We start from the raw sequence: 23,751 nt of genomic DNA, 5'->3' as shown, positions 1-23,751 counted from the left end.
GAAAGAAGTTTCAATTATTATAACATTAGATCTAAAAACCAGCCTCAGAAGAAAAAGCATCACTGATTATAACTATTTTCTCAGACATTTCTTTAGAGTTTAGCTATCTAGCATTCTTGGCTAGCAGAAACAGTATTGCTGCCAATAGATTTTTGATAGCTCCAAAGTATGTTTTCTGTTTGTTTTCTGCATGTATCCTAGGAAATCTTCAAATCCCAGTAGTTCCTGGATGAGCTAGAATCTTCACCTTTGCATTTCTCAGAGTTCATAATGTGAATGCAGATGGTAGAGAAACAGCTTTGTTTCACTGGTGGTAGAAAAATCAAACACTCTGAAAGTGGTTCTTCGAAATTTATTCTTCTCATCTCTAGAAGAAATTCACAAGCAATTCCCCAGAATCCCACAATAACAATAAAAGCCAACATTTATTGTGTGTTTCCTGAGGACTACCCATGACACAATTATCTCATTGAAACCACACAACTCAATGAAGTAGGTAATATTTGTAACCCCATTTTGCAGATGGGAAGCTGTGTTATGGACAAGTCATATATCTTGTTAGTAATGTCACCTGGTTAGTAATGGCTTTGCCCCAGATAGCCTGTGTGCAGTTATGCTATTAGTGTGCTGTCCTGACTAATACTCAAAACAGTTTATGGGAATTACCGTTAATTCTACAATAAATCTAATCAGAGATGAACATGTGAGGCAAGAGTGAAAAGAAATTGGCCGCTGTAAGACTGTGGTCTGTGAAATTGTATGTGTCCCTGAAACCCCCGCATCTCTTTCTGATATTCTACAGATACAGGTATCTTGAAAAAGCTCCATTGGTTATTACAGAGTGAGTAAACCTCTTTGCCCTCACCTTCATGGTACCCCTTCCAAATATTCTTATCATGTTCACACACTTTGAGAGCTACAGGTTTCTCTGGCTTGGGACTTGGACACATAGTAAAAGTGTCAAAGGAGTTATGGGCTTGACAGGCCTAGGTAGATTTCGTCTGGTATCTTCAGTTATAAATTGGTCTGGGTTCTCTGAATAAGACCCTGGTCTTGAATATGCTTAAATATGCCAGGGCTGAGCAGAACTGGACAGAAAAGGGCTTTACTTGGTCTTGTGCTTGGGTTTTTGCTGGCTTTACGTTGTCTGATATAGTCTTCCATTGGGCATTTGTAAGCTCTGGGCTTGTCAAGACCCTGGACTATACTGGTCCATTTTATCTCTCTTTTGGGTTCTGGGTTGGATTGGCCTGATCTCTGATCTAGACGAAATGAAGATTTTGTTCAGCAAGGTTTTGAGCCCTTATGAGAGATCTGGGACAGATTCTTTTCAGGATATGCTGGCATGAATTATGGATTATTCTCTTGGTTAAGACCTTATAGGAATGTGTCTTCCTTGCTGTGCTTGCTGTGTTAGGCTTTGAGTTTGGGCTTTTTGGGCTGGATTGGGCTAAGAGTGGATTGGTGATTAAACTTCAGGCTGGGCTTGGGTGTGATTTAGGAAGGATTATGATGGTTTGCAGGCTTAGCTGAGCTTCACTGTAAACTAGATTAAACAGGATCTGTCCCTGGGCCGACATTAACTAAAATATGAAATTAGCTCATTTTTTTTCAGGGCTCTGACTTGATCAGAGTTGGGTTATAGCTGTGTCAACAGTATTTCAAGGGAGGTGCTGGATTAAATTGATTTTCAAGTTAGTCTGGGCTGGGCTTTGGGTAGGGTTATCGATGGAATACTGGATTCAATGTAGCTTTGAGTGCTTCTGAGCTGAGGTTGTGAATAACCTGGCCTATGAGATGTCATCAAGGTATTTGCTCTAGACTATGATTTTGCCCTTGGGCCTAAAATCATTACTAGTACCTTTGCTTTTCTTTTGACCAAAAGCCACTCTTCAATGGATTTGGATTCTTCAGAAACTTTGTTGTTCTGAATGATAAATTCCCTCTAGGAAGGCTGCCTTGACCTTTTGTAAAAGGTAGTCCTACGGAGGACAAGCATGAAGGAAATCTCATGACAATGAAGAGACTATTTTACTAACTGTTATTTTGCCTTAGGAAGTTATGTGATACCACCAAAGTCCAAGGACCAGTAGGACCTACAAGAACCTGGCAAACATTGGACCTACTTGGTTGACCCAAAATTTGGTAGAAGGTGTCAGATCTGTCTGTATTCTGTCCCTATTTCTAAGGAAAGAATTTCCCAAGTTTTCTTGGGTAGTCTGTGTTATCTTGAGCATTTTCCAGAACTTTTGTCAAGAACCCAGACAAATGGTTAAGTGCCCTCTGAAATTCTTGAAGGTTACATGGAATGTTACCAAGACAGGAAAAAAATTTTTTTGACAGCTTGACAAAAGGGGCTCAGTCACATATTGGAGGTGGGGGGCAAGTATGGACAGTGAATCACTGGAGGCTGGTAGACAGGCAGGTCATACTTAACAATTTCTATCTCAAAGAAGGAAATCTGGAAAATTCAGTTACAACAGTAGTGCAGGACTAAACCCTTAAGACAATCAGTCTAGTAAGACAAACTCTCCAATCTTTTGGAGGGCAGGGCATTTGAAATTTCTGGTATCCTTAAGTATCCTGGGATCCTTCCTTATGGAATGTAAAACATTCAAACATTCACAAGTTACCCCCTCTACTTCTTGAAGGAGAAGCTTCCCCTTCCTTGTAACCCAGTGCAGTCCAACACCCACCAGCACTACCTCACTGGAATCTCCTTGGTGACACAATGACACGTGTCAGATCAATGGAGTTTTCTTGGGGCTTATGCTCTTGACTTTCACAGCTTGTGACACTCTTGACTGCTTCTTCCTCCAAGAAACTTACCCTTACCTTGGCTTCCAGGTTACCATTCAAACACTTCCATGTACATGATTAGTTTGCCTGCACTTCTCCATCTTCCGAAATTTTCATCCATGGCCCCAACATCACAGTTTATATTGTTCTTCCACTGACTTGAGTTTGAGAGGCAGAGGAGTTTGCTTAGGCATCTCTTAGCTGTAACATGAATCTGGGAAATGTTAGCAGGAACCCAATGAAGACTCTCCTTCCCAAGTCCTCCTCCAGCCTCAACTGACTGATCCACCTCTCCCATTTCCCTACATGCACTAATTATAAGGCTTCTATATCCCAACAACCAAAGGAAAATGTTGCCAGTTCAAAGAAACTCATAATGTCTCCTCTTGCAGACTTGTTGAACCATCATGTTGCTATTACACCAAGAGCTTCTTCTGTCCCTGTTATTGACTCTGGATAGCTTTGTTCTACTTCAGAGATATGGAAAAACAAGAGTTGCACAGACTAAGTCTAGATTATTTTAACCTCCTCCCAATTATTTTTTTCCTGAGAGCAGTAATTCCCGAAATGTAGGTGTCAATAGGTGTTGTTTGACAAGAACAGTTTCAGGGCCAAGTAAGTCTGGAAAATACAGTTAAACGTTTTTTTTAAAGAAATTCTCAAAGCTTTAATGTGACAATAGGATTTTCTAGTTATCTATTATTCCATAACAAGTTACCCCCAATATTAGAGGCTTAAAACACTAATAAACAATAATTATCTCATAATTTCTGTGGGTCAGAAATCTGGGATTGGCTTAGTTGAGTATTTCTAGCTTGGGGGCTCTCACAAGATCGTAGTCAAGATGTTGACCAGGGTTGCAGTCATCTGTCAGTTTGGCTGGGGCCGGAGGGTCCACTTTCAAGATGAGTCACTCACGTGGGTGGCTATCAGCGGGGCATCTCAGTTTCTTGCCACATGGATGCCTCCATACAGCTGCTTAAGTGACGTTTTGACAGGGCAATGAGCTCCCCCGAGCAAGTTAACCAAGGAGCCAGAAGGAAACCACAGTATCTTTTATGACCTTGCCTCAGAAGTCACACATCATCATTTCTGTCATACCTCATCAACTGCCCACAAAACAGTGTTATTCAGTGTGTGTGGGGGGGGTGTTAACACCAGGAAAGAAGGGACATTGAGGATCCTTTTGGAGGCAGGCTGGTGCAATGCTTTATGAGTCCCCCAAACTTATTTGACAACAAAATGATTGTTTAATGAAGCATTCCAAGACACTAGGTTTCCATGTTATAGCTGGTGGGGGAAAACCACCATGGATGGTCACACTGGAGACTAAACCCAAGTGTCTTAGAGGATCACAAATGAGGGGAAGATGTGTCTGGAGAAATAACTCTGGAAAATGGAGCACTGAGGACTCCCCAGGTGGAAGATCTATGAAGCTGGAACTGAATTCCTGCCTGGATCCACTCTAAAGAGGACCCCTCACTTCAGAGAGGCTAGCACAGGACTCCCCTGCCGGTCCCAAATGATTTGGAAAGTCCATACTCTTGTAAGCTGTTTACTCCCTCTGTCCTAAATCAAAGATGGGGTGAAAAAGGTCAAAGTTCACAGGCTGTAAAGAAGAACTTCTCACAGAATCTTTAAAATCTGGAGGTGGAGACAATCTAGAATGCCCTGCTGTTCCATGCCAGGAGCAACCTTTTCTTTGGGATTGTTTATGTCCAGCCACAGGACTGGCCCCCAACAGACTCTTTTATGATCTGTACTAATAGCACAGTAAGGTCGCTGGCATGAGTCAGATCACAAAGGCCCCCTTCTTCTCTACTTCATTTGCACAAAGGTGCAAAGGTCCCAGCCCCAGGGTCGGAGCCAAGGTCCTTGGAGGAAGTAATTTTTCATCAAATGTTTATAGCGACCTTATCAGCAGATACAGGATAGGAAAGGAGAGGGCAGGGATAAAAAGGCTAGAGAGCGAGCGAGAAGTAGGAATGGGGAAGAAATACGGGAGAAAGAAAGGGAAGGTGCATGAGAAAAAGAAAAGAATAAGAAAACACGCACAGCCGCACTCGCGCGAACCCCGAAGGGCGCTTTCGCCATCTTCGGCCACAAGGTGGCAGCCTTTGAACTCTCTTTCTACCCCCCTCCCCCCAAAAAATGAGACGGGGGGAGGGGGGCGAGAGGAGGGAGAAGAGGCAAAGCGCTCTCCCAACCAAGAACAATTTGAAAACCCACCCCATAATATTTAAAAGCCGGGACAAAGAAGCGTCGGGACGGAACTGCTTCAAAACTGCAAAACGTCCGCGGAGCCTCCGGAGGGGTCCGCCGCCCGAGTCAGGAGCAGCCCCTTTAAAAAAGCGGAGTACAGTATTGGGATTCTTGAAATCTGAAACCTAGAAACAGAATCGAAGCGGAAACCAGAAGGAAAACCTTGAACTCCTCCAGACAATTGCTTCCGGGGAGTTCCAGGAGCGCGAGGGGGAATAAAGGGCCCGCGAGCAGGGCCCCTCGGATGGCGCGTCCCTGAAGGTCCTGGCCAGTTCGGGGCGCGTGGGAAGCAGAGGACCCTACCCTCTCCCTGGGCTGCAGGTCATGGCCACCGTGGAGCAGAGAGCCCTCGGCATTGGCTTCAAGTGTCTCTCCTTGGCCACTTTTGTGCTCATCTGCGCCGGGCAAGGGGGACGCAGGGAGGAAGGGGGTCCAGCCTGCTACGGCGGATTTGACCTGTACTTCATTTTGGACAAGTAAGTGTCTCGCATTGTTGCATCCTAGGCTCAGCTGATGATGCTCCCTGCCGGGCTGGGCTTGTTAACAGCATCGCTTCGGGACAGGCGCGCGTCTCAGGGGACCCAGAGGGACCGCGGGGGGTGGCCGCGGCCCCGCGCTGCGCCTCTGTCGCGGAGCGCGCCTCCCCATCTTCGCCGCCCGAGCCCGCAGGGGCGTCGCTGCTGGTTCGGGGGAAAACCTACTTTCCGCCTCGCTTTCCGTGACCGAGGAGCACGCAAGGGAGTGTGAGGATGCTGTTGACCTAACACGTTTCTGCGAATCCTTTCCACTTGCTTTAGAAACCTGGTGAGAAGGGCGTGCTTTGGAGAGGTGGAACTTCCAGGCGCGGCTGGAGTGGGTTTTGAAAAGTCAGTCATGTCTTTAAACAAAAACAACAACAAAAAAAACCCACATGCTGTCCTACATAGTGTATTTTGCCTTTGTTCCCAATAACACAGTGCACGCTGACTGGGCAATTAGTGAAAACTAAGGCGGATTTCTCAGCCTAGACACTATTGGGTTTTAGGCTGAGGAATTCTTTGTTGTGGGGCCATCATGTGCATTGTAGGATGTTTAGCAGCATCCCTGGCCCCTCCCCAGTAAGCCGGCTCCATGCTCCCTCTCTTTTCCGCCCTAGGCCCCCAGCCTCACATTGGCGACGACCAAAATTGTGGCTAGACGTTGCCAAAAGTGCCCTGTGGATACATTCCTGCCCGCCCCTCCTGGGCTTGGGACCTCTGGTTCAGACGGATTCAAGTTTTTGGTAATTCCACTGGTGGGCTACCAGGGAGGTGCAGGAGCCCTGGTTTCCTTACCAAAAAGGATAGTGGCTAAGCTTCAGGTCTGTGCTCAAGGGAGAGCTGAACTCTGACCAATTAAACACTTCCCAAGTCCCCTTAGATTTGCCAAGCCACAGTCATTCAAGGAAGCTTTATGCTATCTACTAAAACCCAGCTTCGACAATAAAAAGCCCCTCAGAGAAGATCCATGCTCGTTAAAAGTATGTGAGCTCTCTGGTGCCAGGAGAGACGCTTGCTGAAACAGTGGCGGAGGATGAATTTCACAGACTGGAAAGTATTTGGGAGTTGGAAAAAGAGGCCTGCAAAATAAGTTGGCCAGCGAGACACCAAATGTGCTTTGCAGTTGCCCCTGGAGTTTGATTTTTCCGTAAGGGCTGTTTTGAACTCCAGATTCTTTGGATGAAAAGTGAGAAGTCTTTCTTAGAGATTTATGAGAAGGTGGATACTGAAAATATACTCCAATACTAAGAAATGGAATTTCTTTTGTTACTTCTAGTGGCTGGGAGCAACAGCTCACAGATTCAGAGACTGTGTCTGAAAACAGTCAGAGGTGCCCATCACGGTGCTTTCCTCCCCCACCCCTTCCCCCCCAAAAGCCAGTTGAGCAGGACACACAGGAAGACTTGAAAAAATAGACAGAACCACCAAGTCCCTGAATGGAGTGACTCCATACTGTAGAGATAATCAAGTTCTCCCCAAATTAATTTGAATTGAATTGAACTCTTAAAGTTCTGAAAGAATTTATTTTGGTGGTGAGAGGAATTTAACAAAATGATTCTAAGTTTATCTTAGAGACAGAAACCTGGTAAAAAGAGGTAAAGCATTTTTAGAGAAAGATGATGAAGAAATACCTGTAAATATTAAAATGTATCATAAGGCAAATTATTCCACCCAGGATGGTAAAGGCCAAAGAACAGGTAGACAGGATAGAAAATCTAGAAAGAAATCCAGGGACATGAGAGCATTTAGTGGAAGTTCAAGTTGGTGGGGAATTAATTTGTTATTTTAAAAAATGATTCTTGGGGTGCCTGGGTGGCTCAGTCAGTTAAGCATCCCACTCTTAATCTTAGCTCAGGTCTTGATCTCAGGGTTTCCATGCTGGGGCATGGAGCCTACTTAAAAAAAAAAAAGATTCTTGGACAAATGGTTGGTAACATGGGACAAGAAAAAAGGTTAGGTTTATGTTTTACACCACACACCAAAATAAATTCCAGAAGGACTGAAAATTTAAATGTTTACAATGAAAGGATGAAACAACCGGAAGAAAATTTAAATGACTATTACTGTAATCTTAGGTTTAGAGCTCTTAAAACAGGACAGAAACAATAGAGAAAACTATGAAAATACTTAAATATATTCAAATTTTCCATTTCCGTAAGTGAAAAAATGTCAGAGATAAAAGATAATAAAAAGTTACAAAAGCTTTTGTAACATCAATTACTCCTCAAAGATTGGCCTTAATATATAAAAAGCAGTTTTAAAAAGATGAGCACAGTAGAGAACAGTAAACAAACAAAAAATGTCAACCTCACTAGTAATCAAAGAAATGAAAAAATCAAACAAGTTGTAATTTTTATTAAGTTGGCAAAGGTTTTTTTAAAGATTACAATATTCAATATTGGCCAACTTGTGGGAGGTGGGCACTTTCCTGTCTTACGAAGGAAAATATGAATTTGTGTAGTCTTTCTAGACTGGTGATGTCCAGTGGAACTTTCTGTGATGATGGAAATGTTCTATACCTGCTCTGGCCAGTTAGTGTCTATTAGCCATAGGTAGCTCTTGAGCAGCTTGAAATGTGGCTAGTGTAAACAAGGAAGTGAACTTCTTATTTTGTTTATTTTTAATTAATTTTAATTGAAACAGCCACATGTGGCTACTGTATTGGATAGTGCAGACAAGGAGGTAATTAGGCAACATGTATCAAATGCTTTTAAAAAAAATGGGGTTCCACTTTTCCATCTAGCAATTCTATGTCCTAAAGGAAAAATCCAAGATGGTCTCAAACAAGTGACTATATGTATGTTCCTGGCAGTGCTGTTTATAATAATGAAGCTGAAAATTACCTAAATCTAACAATAGTGGATTTATTAAGTAAAGCATGGTATAGCATAGTATTGAATATGCATATTTTATGTGCTCATAATCTACCCTTAGGTGAAAATACAAGCACAGATATTATGTATGTTACGATGCTACCTTTGTAAAAAAGCTAAATACATACGTGTATTTCTTGATTTACCTAATATATAATTGTATTTGTCTAGAAGGTAAGATTTTTAATTTTTTTTGTGTGTGTGTTTTTCTGAACTTTCCAAGTTTTCTGTAATGAGCATATGTTACTCTTATATTCAACAAAAACAAGATACTTTGAGTTTTTAAAGAATTGTTTCAAGTGTGAGGAGGGTCTCTAACTAGCATGCTGAGCTCCAAGCACATGATTATAGAGGCTGCTGCTTCTTTTATATTTAATCCTGGAGTAAATTTCTAAATGGATACTCTGCAGTGCGTTGGGGACCCAAACATGCTCCAGGAAAGAAATGATGGGGGCCCCTTTGCAGGCACCTACCTTTATTTTTAGGTGGACTCCTCTGACTTCTTTTAGTTGTCCTACAGCTTGAAGAGAGAGGTATTTTCATGCTGAATGAAAAAATTGCTAGCCCTTGATGGTCTGCACACTTCCAGCTTGCAGTCTCAATCCAGGCTGATGTGTGTGAATGCCGGACTCAGAGCTGGGGGATGGGCCAAAACGCAGTGATTGCAAAGAGGCCTGTGGTCGTCCCTAAAGACATGGTCTTCTGTCCTAGAAAGAACCTTCTCAGACAGTGCTGTCCAGCACCCAACCACAGCAGAGTGGAAGGGAAAAGAATGCTGACTCACTTTTTCCTTGGGCATCTAAGATACTCTGGCTGGCTAGACACTGTCTACAGGCTGAAACTAAGGGATCCCAGGGCACCTTTCTTCTCCCCAGCCCTCAACTCCCTTTTTCTCAGTGAATGGCTCTCTTCTTTTCCATGACATTAAAAGTCAGCTCATTTCAGGTTTTAGCAGGATGCATCTCTGGCCTGGAGAGAACCCAGATTATACATTTAATGGAACGTCATGTTTTCTCAACCAGGAGCAAGACTTCATAATGATAACCTAGACTACCACAGTAACACAATAGGGCATTATTAGTGGCTTTGGCGACGGGGCTGGTGGACTGGGCTTCACAAGGCTTTATACTGATGGAATTTCATGTTCATTTAAACATGCTTTTCTGGTTACAGTCAGGAAAAGTAGATTGCTGGGAATTCAATCAAGGATTTGAAAAGTCAGATTTGGAAGGTTCTATCCAGAGAAAAACAGGCAAGGAGCAGCTAGCCTCCTTGAAGTCTTCCAGAGGTCCTCTAAGATTAATGCACCCTGTTGACTGACCCACGGATATAAATGTAGCTTTCCATTCTCCCAGGGCTCCTCTGTCATGATACTATACGTTTATGTATCATATAGTGGTCTATTTTGTAGAGAACGATTAGTTACATAAATGGAAAAAGTGGCTTCTCCACCATGAGTCTTGGGGAAGGGCTGGCTATATTCATGTGCGCCCTAAAGACTTCAAAAATAGATGGTGTCGATAGCAGGAGGAATGGAGGAGACAGTGGGGTGGAGAGGCCAGTAAGCACTGAATAGCTTTATTGATAGGACTTTCCAAAGCCACAGCCTGCCACCCAGTATATCCTTATATCTGTAAAGGCCCTCCACAGGCTTGACGTGGGTTCCTTTCCCATTGGAGCCCCCAAACTCCTCCCTCTGCTACTTCCTTTCTGTCCAGCACCAGTTTTCTCTTTCTCTTCCCCCACCGCAAGGGGACCCCATTTTGCCGCTCACCCAGAATTCCATCCTTAGCACCACAATCAGATGATCCCAGACTGGTGATGATCTGTAGGACCACTGCTATGTGTTACTCTCCAGGGACATGGTCATTAAACAGATGTTTGTAGCATTAGACTGGAAATTTCACCATCGGGTATGGTATCATTTTCCTGAGAAAATACCTCTGGGTTCGCAACTACTGACTTACAGAAGAAACCTTTCGAGTCAGAACTAAAGTCTCCCAACGCTTACGCATTCTCACAAGTGCCCCGAAGACAAGCTTGCTCGGTAGCTAAGGCAAAGCACTAGTGTCCCGAGTTTACAGATGAGAAAATTGTTAACCCTCTGTTCAACCCACTGGATTAAGGACCTGCGCAAGGACGATGTCTGCTCCTGACTCCCAGCCCTGCTCTTTCCACTCATTGCTGCCCTGTGTAGTTGGGTTATAATGAGAAGCACATAGCAGTCCAACTAGAGGAACTGGGTGGATTCCAGGAATTAAAAATCCCTGCATCAGGGTTTCAGTAAATGATGGTGCATAAGGCAGTCCACATTATTTAATTGAGGAGCTACTGCTCTGCTGTCAGATCAGCTATAGTTGATTGAAAGTTTCAGGGACTCCAACCCCCTGCAGCCCACGGAGATCCTTCAGAGATCTGGGGGGTTAACTGATGGTTAGGACTCTAAGGTACATTCAGGATATCTGATGAAGATGCGCTTAAAGGTCCAATAAATTGTTAATTTGTTCAGATTGAATCTGATAGAAAAAGGAACTTCGACTCTGTAGATGTGTTGAAACAGAAGTAGCTTGTTTTCAGGAATACTTAGGAAGAGGGCTTCGAGAAATAAAATTGCAAAATTAGCTCTGAATAAGGAAACAAAGAGTCCATTACAAGATATCCTGAAAATGCTACAATAATAATTCTAAAAGGCATCATTAAAAAAAAAAGTTTCTCAGGGGCCAGGAATCTCTCTTTTCTTTCCTTCCTTCTTCCTTCCTTCCTCTTCCTTCCTTCCTTCCCTCCTTCCTTTCTTTCTTTCTTTTCTTTTTGTTGTTCTTTTCTTTTCCTTCTTTCCTTTTCTTTTTTCTTTCCTTTCTTTCTTTCTTCCTTCCTCCCTTCCTTCTTCCCCCCTTCCTTCTTTCCTTCCTTCCTTCCTTCCTTCCTTTCTTTCTCTTCTTGTATTGAAATGGATTTTATGGTTGGTTTTAAATGTTTCTCCAGTTAGGTTCCAGGTTTGGAGAGGACTTATTAGACTAGGTAATAGTTGGTAGAACTGCTTACAAATTGGAAGGTTTGGCATGTGGGCCAAAAATAAAAATAAATAAGGCTAAGTGTTTTGTTTTGTATTTCTGTCTGGGTCAGCCAAGTAATTACCTCTAGTTTCCTTAGCTATGGAGACCTGGTAAAACTCAGTGTCAAGCTGAGAATAGAATCCAGGAGTGTTGGAGGAAGGCGCCCGTCCTAAGATAACCTGTAGTTATCTTCAAGTGTTAAAGGGCTCCCAGAGGTCCAGAAGCAAACTCTGGCAACCCTTTGCAAGACTTGGCTGTCACATAAATGCAAATGGGATTTGCTTTCTGCTAATTTAGAATGTGTGTCTATTTTTGATGTGTGGCCAAGAGAACTGGATTTTGCCTTTCCCAGCGATCACTCAGCAACAAAAGACACAGTGGATATTTGGACATTTCCTGACATGTTTCCCAGACATGCCAGTTTCATACTGAAAAAAGTAATCGGGTTTCTTCAGTTTGGCTGATACTTACATTCATTTGGCATAAATGCTTTTTCAATTCCAATCACAAGTGTGTACTCAACTAAAGATATGGATAACAGTGTCAGTTGCAAGCAATGTCCCATTCTGGGAGCTGCAAAGAATATAAAAGAAGCAAGAAGCAGTCCCAGACTATTTGCTTTTTAGGGAGAAGGACATTAGAAGGACTCGAGGCAGCCAAAGCTAAAGGCTCCTAGAGGATTTGGGGTAGGGGGCAAGTCAAGTCAATTTTAGATCAACAATAAGGAAAAATAATAAGTTACATTTACTGAGCCCTTGCTACCTGCCAGGCACTGTGGTTAAGCGCTTTCCCTGTATTACCCCATTTAGTCTTTACAACCACATAAGGTTAGTACAGTCATGATCACCATTTGACACATGAAGAAACTGAGGTTTAGAAGGGTCAGCCAAGGTCACTCTACGTGGTGAAACTCAGCCTCAAACCGAAGCCACTCTGACTCACGATCTACGCACAAAGATGAAAAATATCTAAACATGCAAAAGAACGTTGAATCAATCAGGATATGTTAAGTTATGCTGTGGTAACAAACCATCCCCCAAATCTCTGTGACTAGAAGCAACAAAGGTCTAAACCTTGGTTTATAATCTCTGCCTACTCTGCATGTCAGATGGGGGTCAGCAGGGGCTCTGCTCACGGTAGTTGTTCTGGGAGCCACGCTGGTGGAGATGCCTTCTTAACAGCAGCTTCCACCATCACAGCGGCAAGGGAAGAAAATGCCAGAGGGTTTCTCACTGGCGATGAAATGCTCCAGTAGGAGTTGATACGCATCCTTCCACTGACAACCCCTTGGTCAGAACTAGTCACTTGGCCTCACCCTATGGAAAGAGGGTGAAAAATTCCGTCTTCCCGTGTATCTAAAAGGAGAGGAAAGCCAGATATGGGTGGCCATTAAAAACCTTTACTGCAAACATATAATTATACACTGCTTTGGCCTGAGTAAGCAAGAAAGGAGCAGTCAGTGAGAGAGGGCAAAGATAATTAAGACTGATGGGAAAGGGTTGGTTTTGAGCGAGATCTTGTATTTATTCATCAACCGGGATTACTGTCAGATGTGATAGTTCAAATCCGCCCATGAGGCAGTGACTGGCTCCTGCTCTTTTCCTCCCTCCCCATTCCTCCCACATCTTAGCGGGCAGAGAATGAAATTAGATTAAATGGAAAGCAGAAATGGAGGTTGGACAAGCACCCCTGCCACCTTTGTATTACATGAATATCTGAAAACTAAGAATCTCTTTTTCCATAGTTTATGGAATATGAGGGAATATGAGAGGCTGGCGAGGGAGAACAGCCCCCGGGACACTGCAGCAGCTAGTCAAGAGGATGCCCGAGTATTGAGGAGGCTGATTCAAAGCTTGAATCAAATACCAAATGTGTTTCTCAGTAGGGTGCTGTTGGCATTGTTGGTGGGACATTTTTTCAGTATGGGGCGCTGTAGGATGCTTAGCATTTCTGATCCTTACCTTGGAAATGCCATTAGCCTTCCTGGTCATTGTGATAACCAATAAATAAATGCCTCCACATTTATTTCTGAATGCCTTGCTATGAGATGATACCACCCAGGTTGAGAACCCCTGACTGAAAGACTGCAGGGTGGAGTAAGACATGGCAATAATGTTGATTCCTAGCACCCCTGGACTACCTCTGAGCATTTTGTCTGGAAGAAATGAGAAGGTTTCAGTGATAAGGGCCAGTGGAAATTGTAGACCTTAGGAATGAATGGGTTCAATCAGTAGTTCTCAACCAAGGACCAAATCAGAATCTGAGGAGGCCGGGCAAGCATGTCTATTTTGGAAAAGCTTCCCAGGTGATTCTAATGTGGGTCTTTCCCTCCCACAATAAGTGGTAAGATTGAACAGGAAGACAAGGAAAGCTGCCCCATAATGATGGCCTTTCTCCTCTATGGTGAGGATGTAGCTGAGGCAGCAGGCACCTCAGAAATGGACACCAAGCAGTGCTCTTTAGACAATGGTAGGAAAGCCCAACCTGACATGGAGAAGACAGAGCGGAGGTCAGGTAGGCCATGCACTGCCCTCTAGTGTTACCAGGCTCTAGCATGTGTGCTTACATATCTAAGCCGTGGTACTTGCTAGGACAGTCCTTTGTCCCCTTTCTGTCAAGACCTCATGCATGAAATGTGGCCCTGGGGCCTTATGGGAACGAACCAAGACTCAAGCACAAGGTTTAAGAGAGCCAACTTCAGAATCAGACATCGCTGGCTTTAAACACCAGCTCAGCCTTTTCACCAAGCTTTGTGACCTTGGTGAAAATTACTTAGCCTCTCTGAACCTCAGTCTTCTAATCAATAAGATAGGTATTAACATTTTGGCCTCACAGAAGTGTTGTAAAGTGTTGTAAATAATATTAGATTAAAACCTTTCATGAAGTATTGACAGATGGTTATGGTGATGATGCTGGTGGTGGTGGTAAATACCCCAGGAGAAAGGGGGTGTGGTCCTCTAACAAAAGACACCTCTGTAGATTCCGAGCAGAACTGCCTGGTTAGGGGAAGGAAAACACCAATTCACGGCAGAATTTTCAAACTATGCTAAACTTATGGAATTACAAAATGCCCAAGAGGTCCCTGGTTCTCAAAGATTTCACAGCTTAGTAGAAGAGACAAAGGGCTGGGGAAACAGAGTTGGTGAAATTAATTTTGGTCGAGATGAGAGAGCCTTAGGAAGCTTCATATAGGTGGTAGCTTTGGATCTGGAACTTGAACATATAGCAGGATTTTGTCAGGTGACCAAGTTAAAACAAGGACATTTCTAGCAAAGGGGTAATGTACAGGAATGCAAAGTGACCCACATCCCTTGTGATGTAAGCATGACAGGGAAAGTAACAGGGAAAGAATCTGACAAGAGTGGATTTTTTCTCATATCAGCAATAGGTTATGGGATTAAAGTTTTCTACAGACAAAAGTAGCAAGCTTATGTATGTGTTTTATCTATATCTCACTTATTCTTGTAGTAGGAATGAGGAAAAGAGTAAATGAAATTGAGAACTCTTTTGTAGTGAGGAGCTTAGGACCTGATTTGCATGGGATGTGGGAGAGGAAAGCATTGAGAGGGTAAAGAGTAGGTTTCAGAAGGAAAGAGGGCTTGGTGTGGACATGTTGAGTCTGAACACATAGGACATTTGGGTGGAGATGCTGAGTAGGCATTTGGATTTATACAATGGGACCGAGAATAAAGACTTGAGTGGCGTTAGCCCAAGGATAGTAGTGGATATGAATAATAAATAATATCGAGATAATATCAAGATACTATCAGGATTTTTTAAATGTCAAGAAGAGGTGGAGTTTAATGACAAAGTTGGCCAGGGTCCAGCCTTAGAGGAATTGCTAACAGGAATGTCTTTGCCAAAGAAGAAACTCCACTAAATAGTGCCGAGAAGTTGCTAGAACAGTCAGAAGAGAACCAGCAAAGAATTGTACCACTGAGGCAAGGAGAGAGAATTTCAGGGGAGGGATGATCCATTGTTTCTCCCCTAATATCATCTCCCCTTCTATTTCTAGTCTTGGTGAGTGACATCACCATAAACCCAGCCACTTAGACCAAAGATCTGGGAGTCATCTTTCTCATACTGCAAGGCCAGGCAACACCTGCCCCGATATCTCTCCTGTGATCTTCCCACATGACCCCATTCTCTGCCTTTTCAGTGCCTTAGCTCAGGCCCTTTCCATTTCTCAACCAGTTCTCTGAAACATTCTCTAAATTGGTCTCCTTACCCACTTTCTTTACCCTTCCCCACCTTGTATTCTTGACAATGGCACCAAATTGATCTTTTTAGAACACAAATCTAATCTTGACATCTTCCCCAAAACTCTTTTAGGATAAAATGTGAACTCCTTAGCAAGGTATTCAAGAGCCTTATTGCTCAGGCCACTATGTATTTCCCTAGTTTCATCTCTTACCACACCCCCACAGCCCACACGCTTGTAACTTCCAACAAAACTGTACTATGCCGTTCCCTGAACTAACCCATGCACTTTCTTCCCTATAGCTAATGCCCCTCATCAGCACTCCCATCTTTACATAGGTGATGCCCTCTTACCCTTTGAGATGATCATTGGTACTTGGCCCCTCCTATCACTAATTGTGGGCTCCCTGTGGTGCAAAAAAATTAAGAACAATCACCTCTCTACATTACATCTTCATTCAGAATCTCTTCCTTGTTCAGATTCTCTCAACCTCATAACAAATCATATTGCTTGATAAGCAGCAGAGCAGTCAATTATCAAGAGATGGAGAATAATAACCCTTAGTGTTTGTGCTCTGGAGTCTCGTTCAGTGGCCTTTCTGCTTTTCCTCAAACCCTGATGCTCAACCGTATACAGCTCCAATGAATAAATACCTGTAGGAACCACCTGGAATAGGGCTTTCCCAAGATCTTGGTGCCAAAGGATTCTGATCAGAATCATAGTCATCCTGCTATCACTTCTCACATACAAGATAATGCAAATACCAAGTTTATGGAAATCACATAGCAAATAAAAGTGAGGCATCCCATAACTGTAACTACACACCAGTCAAAATAATAAAAGGAAATTCAAGATGCCATTGGACAGCCATAATCTAACCACTAATCAATAAATGCATGGCCCAGGACATTACCGGCTTATGCTTCTTGTCCCAGCACAATTATTAATGGCGTCTTATTTTACTCTTGAAAATGTCTGTTTGGATTTTAAATTATATGGTCATCCTGAGTACTAGCTGTCATAAAAGACAGGATCAAAGAAACAAAAGCGGAGATGATTGAAGACCAAACTGCAGAAGCCCCTTGTACATTTTACTCCATTAACATGGTCAACCAATTCAGCACTCCTGATTCCCTTCAAGTGCCCCAATTTTAAGCCTTTCCTGGTATCCCCACTCCCAAATTCCCATAACAATTTGTGGAAATTTTCTAGTACCTCTCACTATCTTAGCTCCTAACACTGTAAATTGTAATTGTGCATTTCCTGACCCCTCGGTGGAGAGGCAATGTTGCCTAAGTGTAAAGAGCACAGGTTTAAATGCCCGAAAGGAGACGACAAACACAGTGTTCAGACTAAAAGTGTGGACTCTAGGGCCAGAACCACCCGTGTTCAAATTCCAACTCTACCACTTAACTAGCTGTGTGTCCTTGAGCAAGTTACTTAACCTCTTTGTGAACTCGGTTTCCCCATTTGTAAAAAAAAAAAAAAAAGGAGGGGCGCCTGGGTGGCTCATTCGTTAAGCGTCTGCCTTGGGCTCGGGTCATGATCTCAGGGTCCTGGGATCGAGTCCCGCGTCGGGCTCCCTGCTCGGCGGGAAGCCTGCTTCTCCCTCTCCCACTCCCCCTGCTTGTGTTCCCTCTCGCTGTGTCTCTCTCTGTCAAATAAATAAATATCTTGAAAAAAAAAAAAAAAGAGAGATAACATTATCACATGAGTGGTTGTGCCCAGAACAGAATCCCATGAGCATGTAGAAAGTGCTCACGAAGTGCTAGCTACTATTACTTTTTTTTTTTTTTTAAGATTTTATTTATTTGACAGAGAGAGACACAGCGAGAGAGGGAACAAAAGCAGCGGGAGTGGGAGAGGGAGAAGCAGGTCTCCCGCGGAGCGGGGAGCCCAATGTGGGGCCCGATCCCAGGACCCTGGGACCACAACCTGAGCCGAAGGCAGACACTTAACGACTGAGCCACCCAGGTGCCCCGTAGCTACTATTACTAAACGGCGATGCGTGTACAGGGCTCAGCACGATGCCTGCTGCTTAGTAAGTACTTAAGAAATATCAAGTGTTGGAATTATTCGTCTTTATAGATGCAAAAGGACCCACTAGCATTCAAAAGTCAGTTTGTGGAAATAATAAATAGTATGTGTCGTATTTATGCATATTATAAATACATCCAGCAAGATGAGAACTGAGAAAGGCCATATGCTTGAGCAGAAATAAAGGCATTGGTGACTTTTGGAAGTGCACTGTCAGGGCATCATAAATGATGAAATTAAAATTTAATGAGCGGGGCGCCTGGGTGGCTCAGTTGGTTAAGCAACTGCCTTCGGCTCAGGTCGTGATCCTGGAGTCCCGGGATCGAGTCCCACATCGGGCTGCCTGCTCGGCAGGGAGTCTGCTTCTCCCTCTGACCCTCCCGACCCTCCCCCCTCTCATGCTCTCTCTCACTCACTCTCTCCAATAAATAAATAAAATCTTAAAAAAAAAAAATTAAAAAAAAAATTTAATGAGCTGAGGATCTTAGTGGGAGATAAGAAAAAAAGTTTGTTTATGACTTCTGAAAAGGACGCTGAACATACACAGCACCTCCCCCACTATCATCTACAACTGCCCCACCCCCCTAAAAGAGAAAGTCTTAAGGAGGCATCTGGGAGAAACCTGCATCAGGTCCAAAGATGAAGGACATTGACATTGACATGCTGCACACTTCTAAGAAATTCCACTAGAAACAGATGGACTGAGTTTGAAGGAGGTCAGCCAGGATCTACTTTCCACACTGTTGCCAAGTTGTAGAAAACACGTAGAGGAAGATTTAGAAAGAGCCCCAAGAACAGTCCCAAATCTGAAAGTGAGTTTGAAGTAAAGAGTGGGACATAAGAGGGATGGGAACCATCTCCTTGGGGCCCTTCTTCTGCATTGTGCAGAAGCAGCTGCACTGGATATTCAGGGGGCAATAAGCCTGATCGCCAGCATCTTCATGACAATAGTTCTGTCCAGCTTTGCTGAGTCCTCCCCGTAGATGCTGGGCCTCCAGGAAAAAGGCAGAGCTCTGTCTTTGATTCTGTGGATACGGTAGGGATCGGGAAAGATGTCAGGTACAATAAAATAGGAACCTAAAGTAGAGACCAGGCCAAAAAACCCTACAAATGGCAAGCTGGAATGGATGCAACCATGTCCAAAATGCACACACAAACCTTGCAAGGATGATATTCATCTGTGGGAAATGATGAGGATCTATTTCATTCCTTACTCTCCTCTAAGTGATGGAACAATAACATAAGCTTATTTCAGCCGTCGAAACCAACTCCCTTCTCCCAGATTGAGTTCTTAGAGAAGTTTATAAGTGTGAGATGAGAAACAAACAAACAAAACCCACAAAAAAAAACTATTTGGGAAGCAAATACCAGACCCAGTTACACCTTCCCACATTCAAGGATGACAATAGGGCCTATAAAATTTCAGCAACTTAAAGAAGGGATTAAACAAAATTCCCAAGGTGGAAGAAGAACATATATACAGAAAAAATTTTCAAAGCAGAAGAGGTCGGTTTTAGAATCATATATTTTTTCATTTCAATGATGGTAAATAAAATAAGTTTTTGAAATAGATAAAATATGGATGAGAAGACAAGGAACCCAGAACAATTAACAGAATATGAAATAATAGGGAAAGATGTAAAGTCACCTAAGAAGCAGTAAAGAGCAGAACTGACAATGCAGAAAATGAAATAAATGATGAAGTCTTGTTTGAAAAATTCTCCAAATTTGAATAGGGAAATGACTTAAAGTGATGAGAGAGAAGATGATAAATAGTGAATGATAAAAATAGATATCCAATATACCAGATAATTTCAGTTGCTGAAGAGTAGTCTAGAAGAAACATTCAAAGCGTGAATAGAACTTTCCTGATTTAAGAAAAACCTAAAAATGAAGATTGAATAGGCTTATCAAGTAGCAATCAAAATTAATTAGTTAAGTAAAAGAGGTGAATACTTAGGCATTCCTTGTGATCATTTTATTTTTTTATTATTATTTTTTTAAAGATTTTATTTATTTATTTGACAGAAACAGAGTTAGCGAGAGCAGGAACACAAGCAGCGGGAGTGGGAGAGGGAGAGCAGGCTTCCCGCCGAGCAGGGAGCCTGATGCGGGGCTCCATCCCAGGATCCTGGGATCATGACCTGAGGAGAAGGCAGAAGCTTAACAACTGAGCCACTCAGGCGCCCCCTTGTGATCATTTTTAATTTCAAAGACAAAGAATTTTATGAATGGAAAAGATACAAGTGACCTACAAAGGCTCTGCAACATTAAATGGTGGAGAATTTTGATGGATAAATTTATGACCTAAACTGTTATATTTAGCAAAGTTGTCACTTGCATGTGAAAAAAAATAAAAAAAAATTTTCAAGTAGATATGGATTCTTCTAAAAAGGAGAGTAGGGGTAATTTTCAAGAAATTACCAAAAAAAGTGGATCAAGATTTTTTAAAAATCTTTAAATGTGATAGTTATTAATTAAAGGAAGTGGCAATGACCATTGAAACCATTGAAACAAATATATGTCTAATTAGTAAATTAGTAAATTTTCAGATGATAATGCATCAACAAACAAGAGCATCCTGTCATGAGAAAGGAACAAGCTGAAAATAAGAAGCTTTTGGAGGGAAAATATGCTATTTCTGACTATTCAAATCCACTGGAAACAATGTCCACCATACTGAATATTGCAGAAAGTAAATTCAGTTCATCAGAAGACAGTTTAAGAAACTTTTCCCAGAACTCAAGCAGAAAGAATACAGAGATGAAAATGATGAGACAAGAGATAAGTAATATAAACTTAGGAACAGGATATATACACACACACATATACATGATAAAATATATATAATATACAAAAATGATATACAATATATTTACAATAAAAATTCTAGGGTGGGCGCCTGGGTGGCTCAGTTGGTTAAGCGACTGCCTTCGGCTCAGGTCATGATCCTGGAGTCCCTAGATCGAGTCCCGCATCGGGCTCCCTGCTCGGCAGGGAGTCTGCTTCTCCCTCTGACCCTCCCAACCCTCCCCCCTCTCATGTGCTCTCTCAGTCTCTCTCTCTCAAATAAATAAATAAAATCTTTAAAAAAAAAAAATTCTAGGGAAAGAAAAGAGAACATTTAGAGGACTTACCAAATACTCAACCTAATTAATTTTTTTGAAGGATTCACCAAGTACACAACCTTAGATAAATTCTTAAAAATATAAGATTAAATAGAAATGTCTATAGTCTTCCAAAAAAGAAAAAAATAGGTCTCCTTTCCCCCGCAAAAAAAAAAAAAGACTGAGATTGACATTAGATTTTTTCTTTTTAGTCTACAATATTAAATTCTCAAAAAAACCTCAATAATTATAGAGTCCTGAGTGAAATGTGATACTTAAATTCCATAACTAGGCTTTCTTAGACATACAAAAGTTCAAAATGCATGCCATCCACATACCCTTACTGAAAAAAATCACTTGAAAATATTGACATCGAAATGGAGACTATGTTGGAAATAAAGAACAAGAAAAAGATATGGTATAAAAGAAATAGAAGTAATTGGACCCAGAAAAGTTAATATGAGGCTATACAACAAAACATAAAACTTAAAGAATAGATGTCAAAAGAGAAAGTGAAAACTATAAATTTTTTACAGAGGATAGACAAAAATTACTCATACTACATTCATATAAAAAAAAAAATGTAGTCTGCTTTTACCTCCCAAACTCTTTTTCTTCCTTCCAAGTCTACCTACTGGCTAGTAGGAGGCATGGAAATCCCTAAATTTTGAACCATAGTGATAATAAGAGTCCAATAGTGGTGATTTTTTAAAAATTCCTTTAAGTGAGATGCAGGATCTTTCCAATTTTGCCCTCCCCCAGTAGAATCTGGACATTTAAGAGGGACTAATTTCCCTTTGTGAGTAGGTCCTTTGGTTTTGGACCAGTTGGTTTTGTGGCAATTTCTATCACAGAACAGAAAATTTCAGTATTATACTCTTCCAGAAAACAGAAAAAGATGAGAGAGTCTCCCAGTTTATTTTAGGAAGCTAGCATGTATCTGATACCAATATCTACTAAAGATGACATGTTCACATGCAAAACTTCTGACCAAATTGAATAAAAACTTTAAAATAAAACTCACAGTGTAGTAAAAGCATAATATACCAAGACCAGGTAAAAGTCACCCTAGAAATGCAAGGGTGCTTCAATATTTAGGAAATGTATTAAGATAACCCTCATCTGTTCTTGACCGCCAAAGATGAAAACCAAATTATTTTCTCAGCAGAATCTGAAATGACACCTCTCTGAATACTGAAGCATTCAGAGGACAGATAAAGTATGAATAATAATGAGGTTTTAGGAGGGCACGTGATTGATGAGCACTGGGTGTTATATGTAACTGACGAATTATTGAATGTTACATCCGAAACTAATGATGTACTATATATTGGCTAATTGAATTTAAACAAAAAATAAAGTAATTAATGAGGCTGTTTTAATAAATATATTTTGAATCCCATACCCCACAGAGAATAAACTTTCCTTTCAAATACCCATGAAATATTTATTAAGTCACAAAGAATGCCTCCATATATAGCCCAAGGCACAGTTTTTCCAGTCCACATTCTCAGCAATAAATAAGAGGAAATGAATAGTGGAAGTACACTAAAACTTCAGCTACCAGGAAAAAAATATAGAGATTTTTATATTATCTTGTAATGAGGAAAACTCAAAGAAAGTCACTGTCCAGGACAGAGGTTGGCAAACTATGGCCTGCAGACTGTCTTTGTAAATAAAATTGTGCTGTCGCATCACCCCACTTACGTTATTTATGTCCCATCAATGGCTGCTTTTGTGTCACAAGAGCAGATTTGAGTAGTTGCCATGGGGACCATCTAGCCCCCCCCCAGAGCGTAAAATATTTACTGTCTGGCCCTCTATAGAAAGCTCGCTCACCCCTACGCTAAGAAAATATTTGCACCCCGATAGAAAATGGGCAAAGGGTATTGATAGCACAGGGTCAGCTGCAGGGCCACGGGACCCGTGCAGTCACCCAGGAACCCACGCTTAACAAAGCTCTGGCACTTAGCTTAATGCGCTGCCGTCCCCATCTTGAAATTCTTAATAATTTTTGAAAAAGGGGCGCTCCTTTTCTTTTTTTTTTTTTTAAGATTTTTTCATTTATTTATTTGAGAGAGAGCACATGAGGGGGGGAGGATCAGAGGGAGAAGCAGACTCCCTGCCGAGCAGGGAGCCCGATGCGGGACTCGATCCAGGGACTCCAGGATCATGACCTGAGCCGAAGGCAGTCGCTTAACCAACTGAGCCACCCAGGCGCCCCGGGGCGCTCCTTTTCATTTTGCACTGGGTTCTGCAAATGATGTGGTTGGTCCTAATTGATACTCAATGTTTTTAAAAACAGAAAACGAACAATAAATTTGAAAAAAAATCTGTGGCTTATAATTAAATACATCCACATGGAAATTATAATGAAGATCCAATTTTTTTTAAGATTTTATTTATTTATTTGAGAGAGAGAATGAGATAGAGAGAGAGAGCATGAGAGGGGGGAGGGTCAGAGGGAGAAGCAGACTCCTCGCGGAGCAAGGAGCCCGATGCGGGACTCGATCCAGGGACTCCGGGATCATGACCTGAGCCGAAGGCAGTCGCTTAACCAACTGAGCCACCCAGGCGCCCAATGAAGATCCATTTTCATCTGTAAAACGTACAGATATTTCAGAAGGAGATAATCCCAAGTGTCAGTGAAGGGTAAGGAAAGGAGCACTTCAGATCTTACTGCTGGGACTTGAATAATCAAGTGGGAAGGGAGTTGCCGCGGCCACGGTGTCCTGTGGGCTCACGGTGTTCCAAGCAGGATGCATGACACCTGAGGAACGTTAGATTGAATCCTTAAAACGATCCTTAGGAGATAGCTACTGTTATCCCCATTGCATAAAGGAGGAAGCTGACGTGTAAGAAAGCAAAACATCTTGCTCAAATGTCACACTCATAACTGGA

General features: G+C 42.1%; 1 protein-coding gene across 3 annotated transcripts in view; it reads left to right on the top strand.

Moving 5' to 3' along the window:
- Positions 1–4,723: 4,723 nt before the first annotated feature.
- Positions 4,724–23,751, top strand: part of ANTXR1 (ANTXR cell adhesion molecule 1) — a 248,285-nt gene continuing 229,257 nt past the window's right edge. For 2 of the 3 annotated variants that reach the window (XM_035001390.1, XM_035001391.1), the window contains exon 1: positions 4,939–5,537. In XM_035001390.1, coding sequence (XP_034857281.1) covers positions 5,386–5,537 — 152 coding nt within the window. In that variant the 5' untranslated portion in view covers positions 4,939–5,385. Of the gene's footprint in view, positions 5,538–23,751 lie in introns of all 3 variants that reach the window. The other variant, XM_035001389.1, reaches the window with a different exon arrangement.

The sequence above is a fragment of the Mirounga leonina genome, unplaced genomic scaffold (genome assembly GCF_011800145.1).
Source record: "Mirounga leonina isolate KUSES-001 unplaced genomic scaffold, KU_Mleo_1.0 Mir_125, whole genome shotgun sequence".
NCBI classification, from domain to species: domain Eukaryota; kingdom Metazoa; phylum Chordata; class Mammalia; order Carnivora; family Phocidae; genus Mirounga; species Mirounga leonina.
Note: the sequence above shows the minus strand (reverse complement) of the source record. Positions and strands in the feature narration are given on the sequence as shown.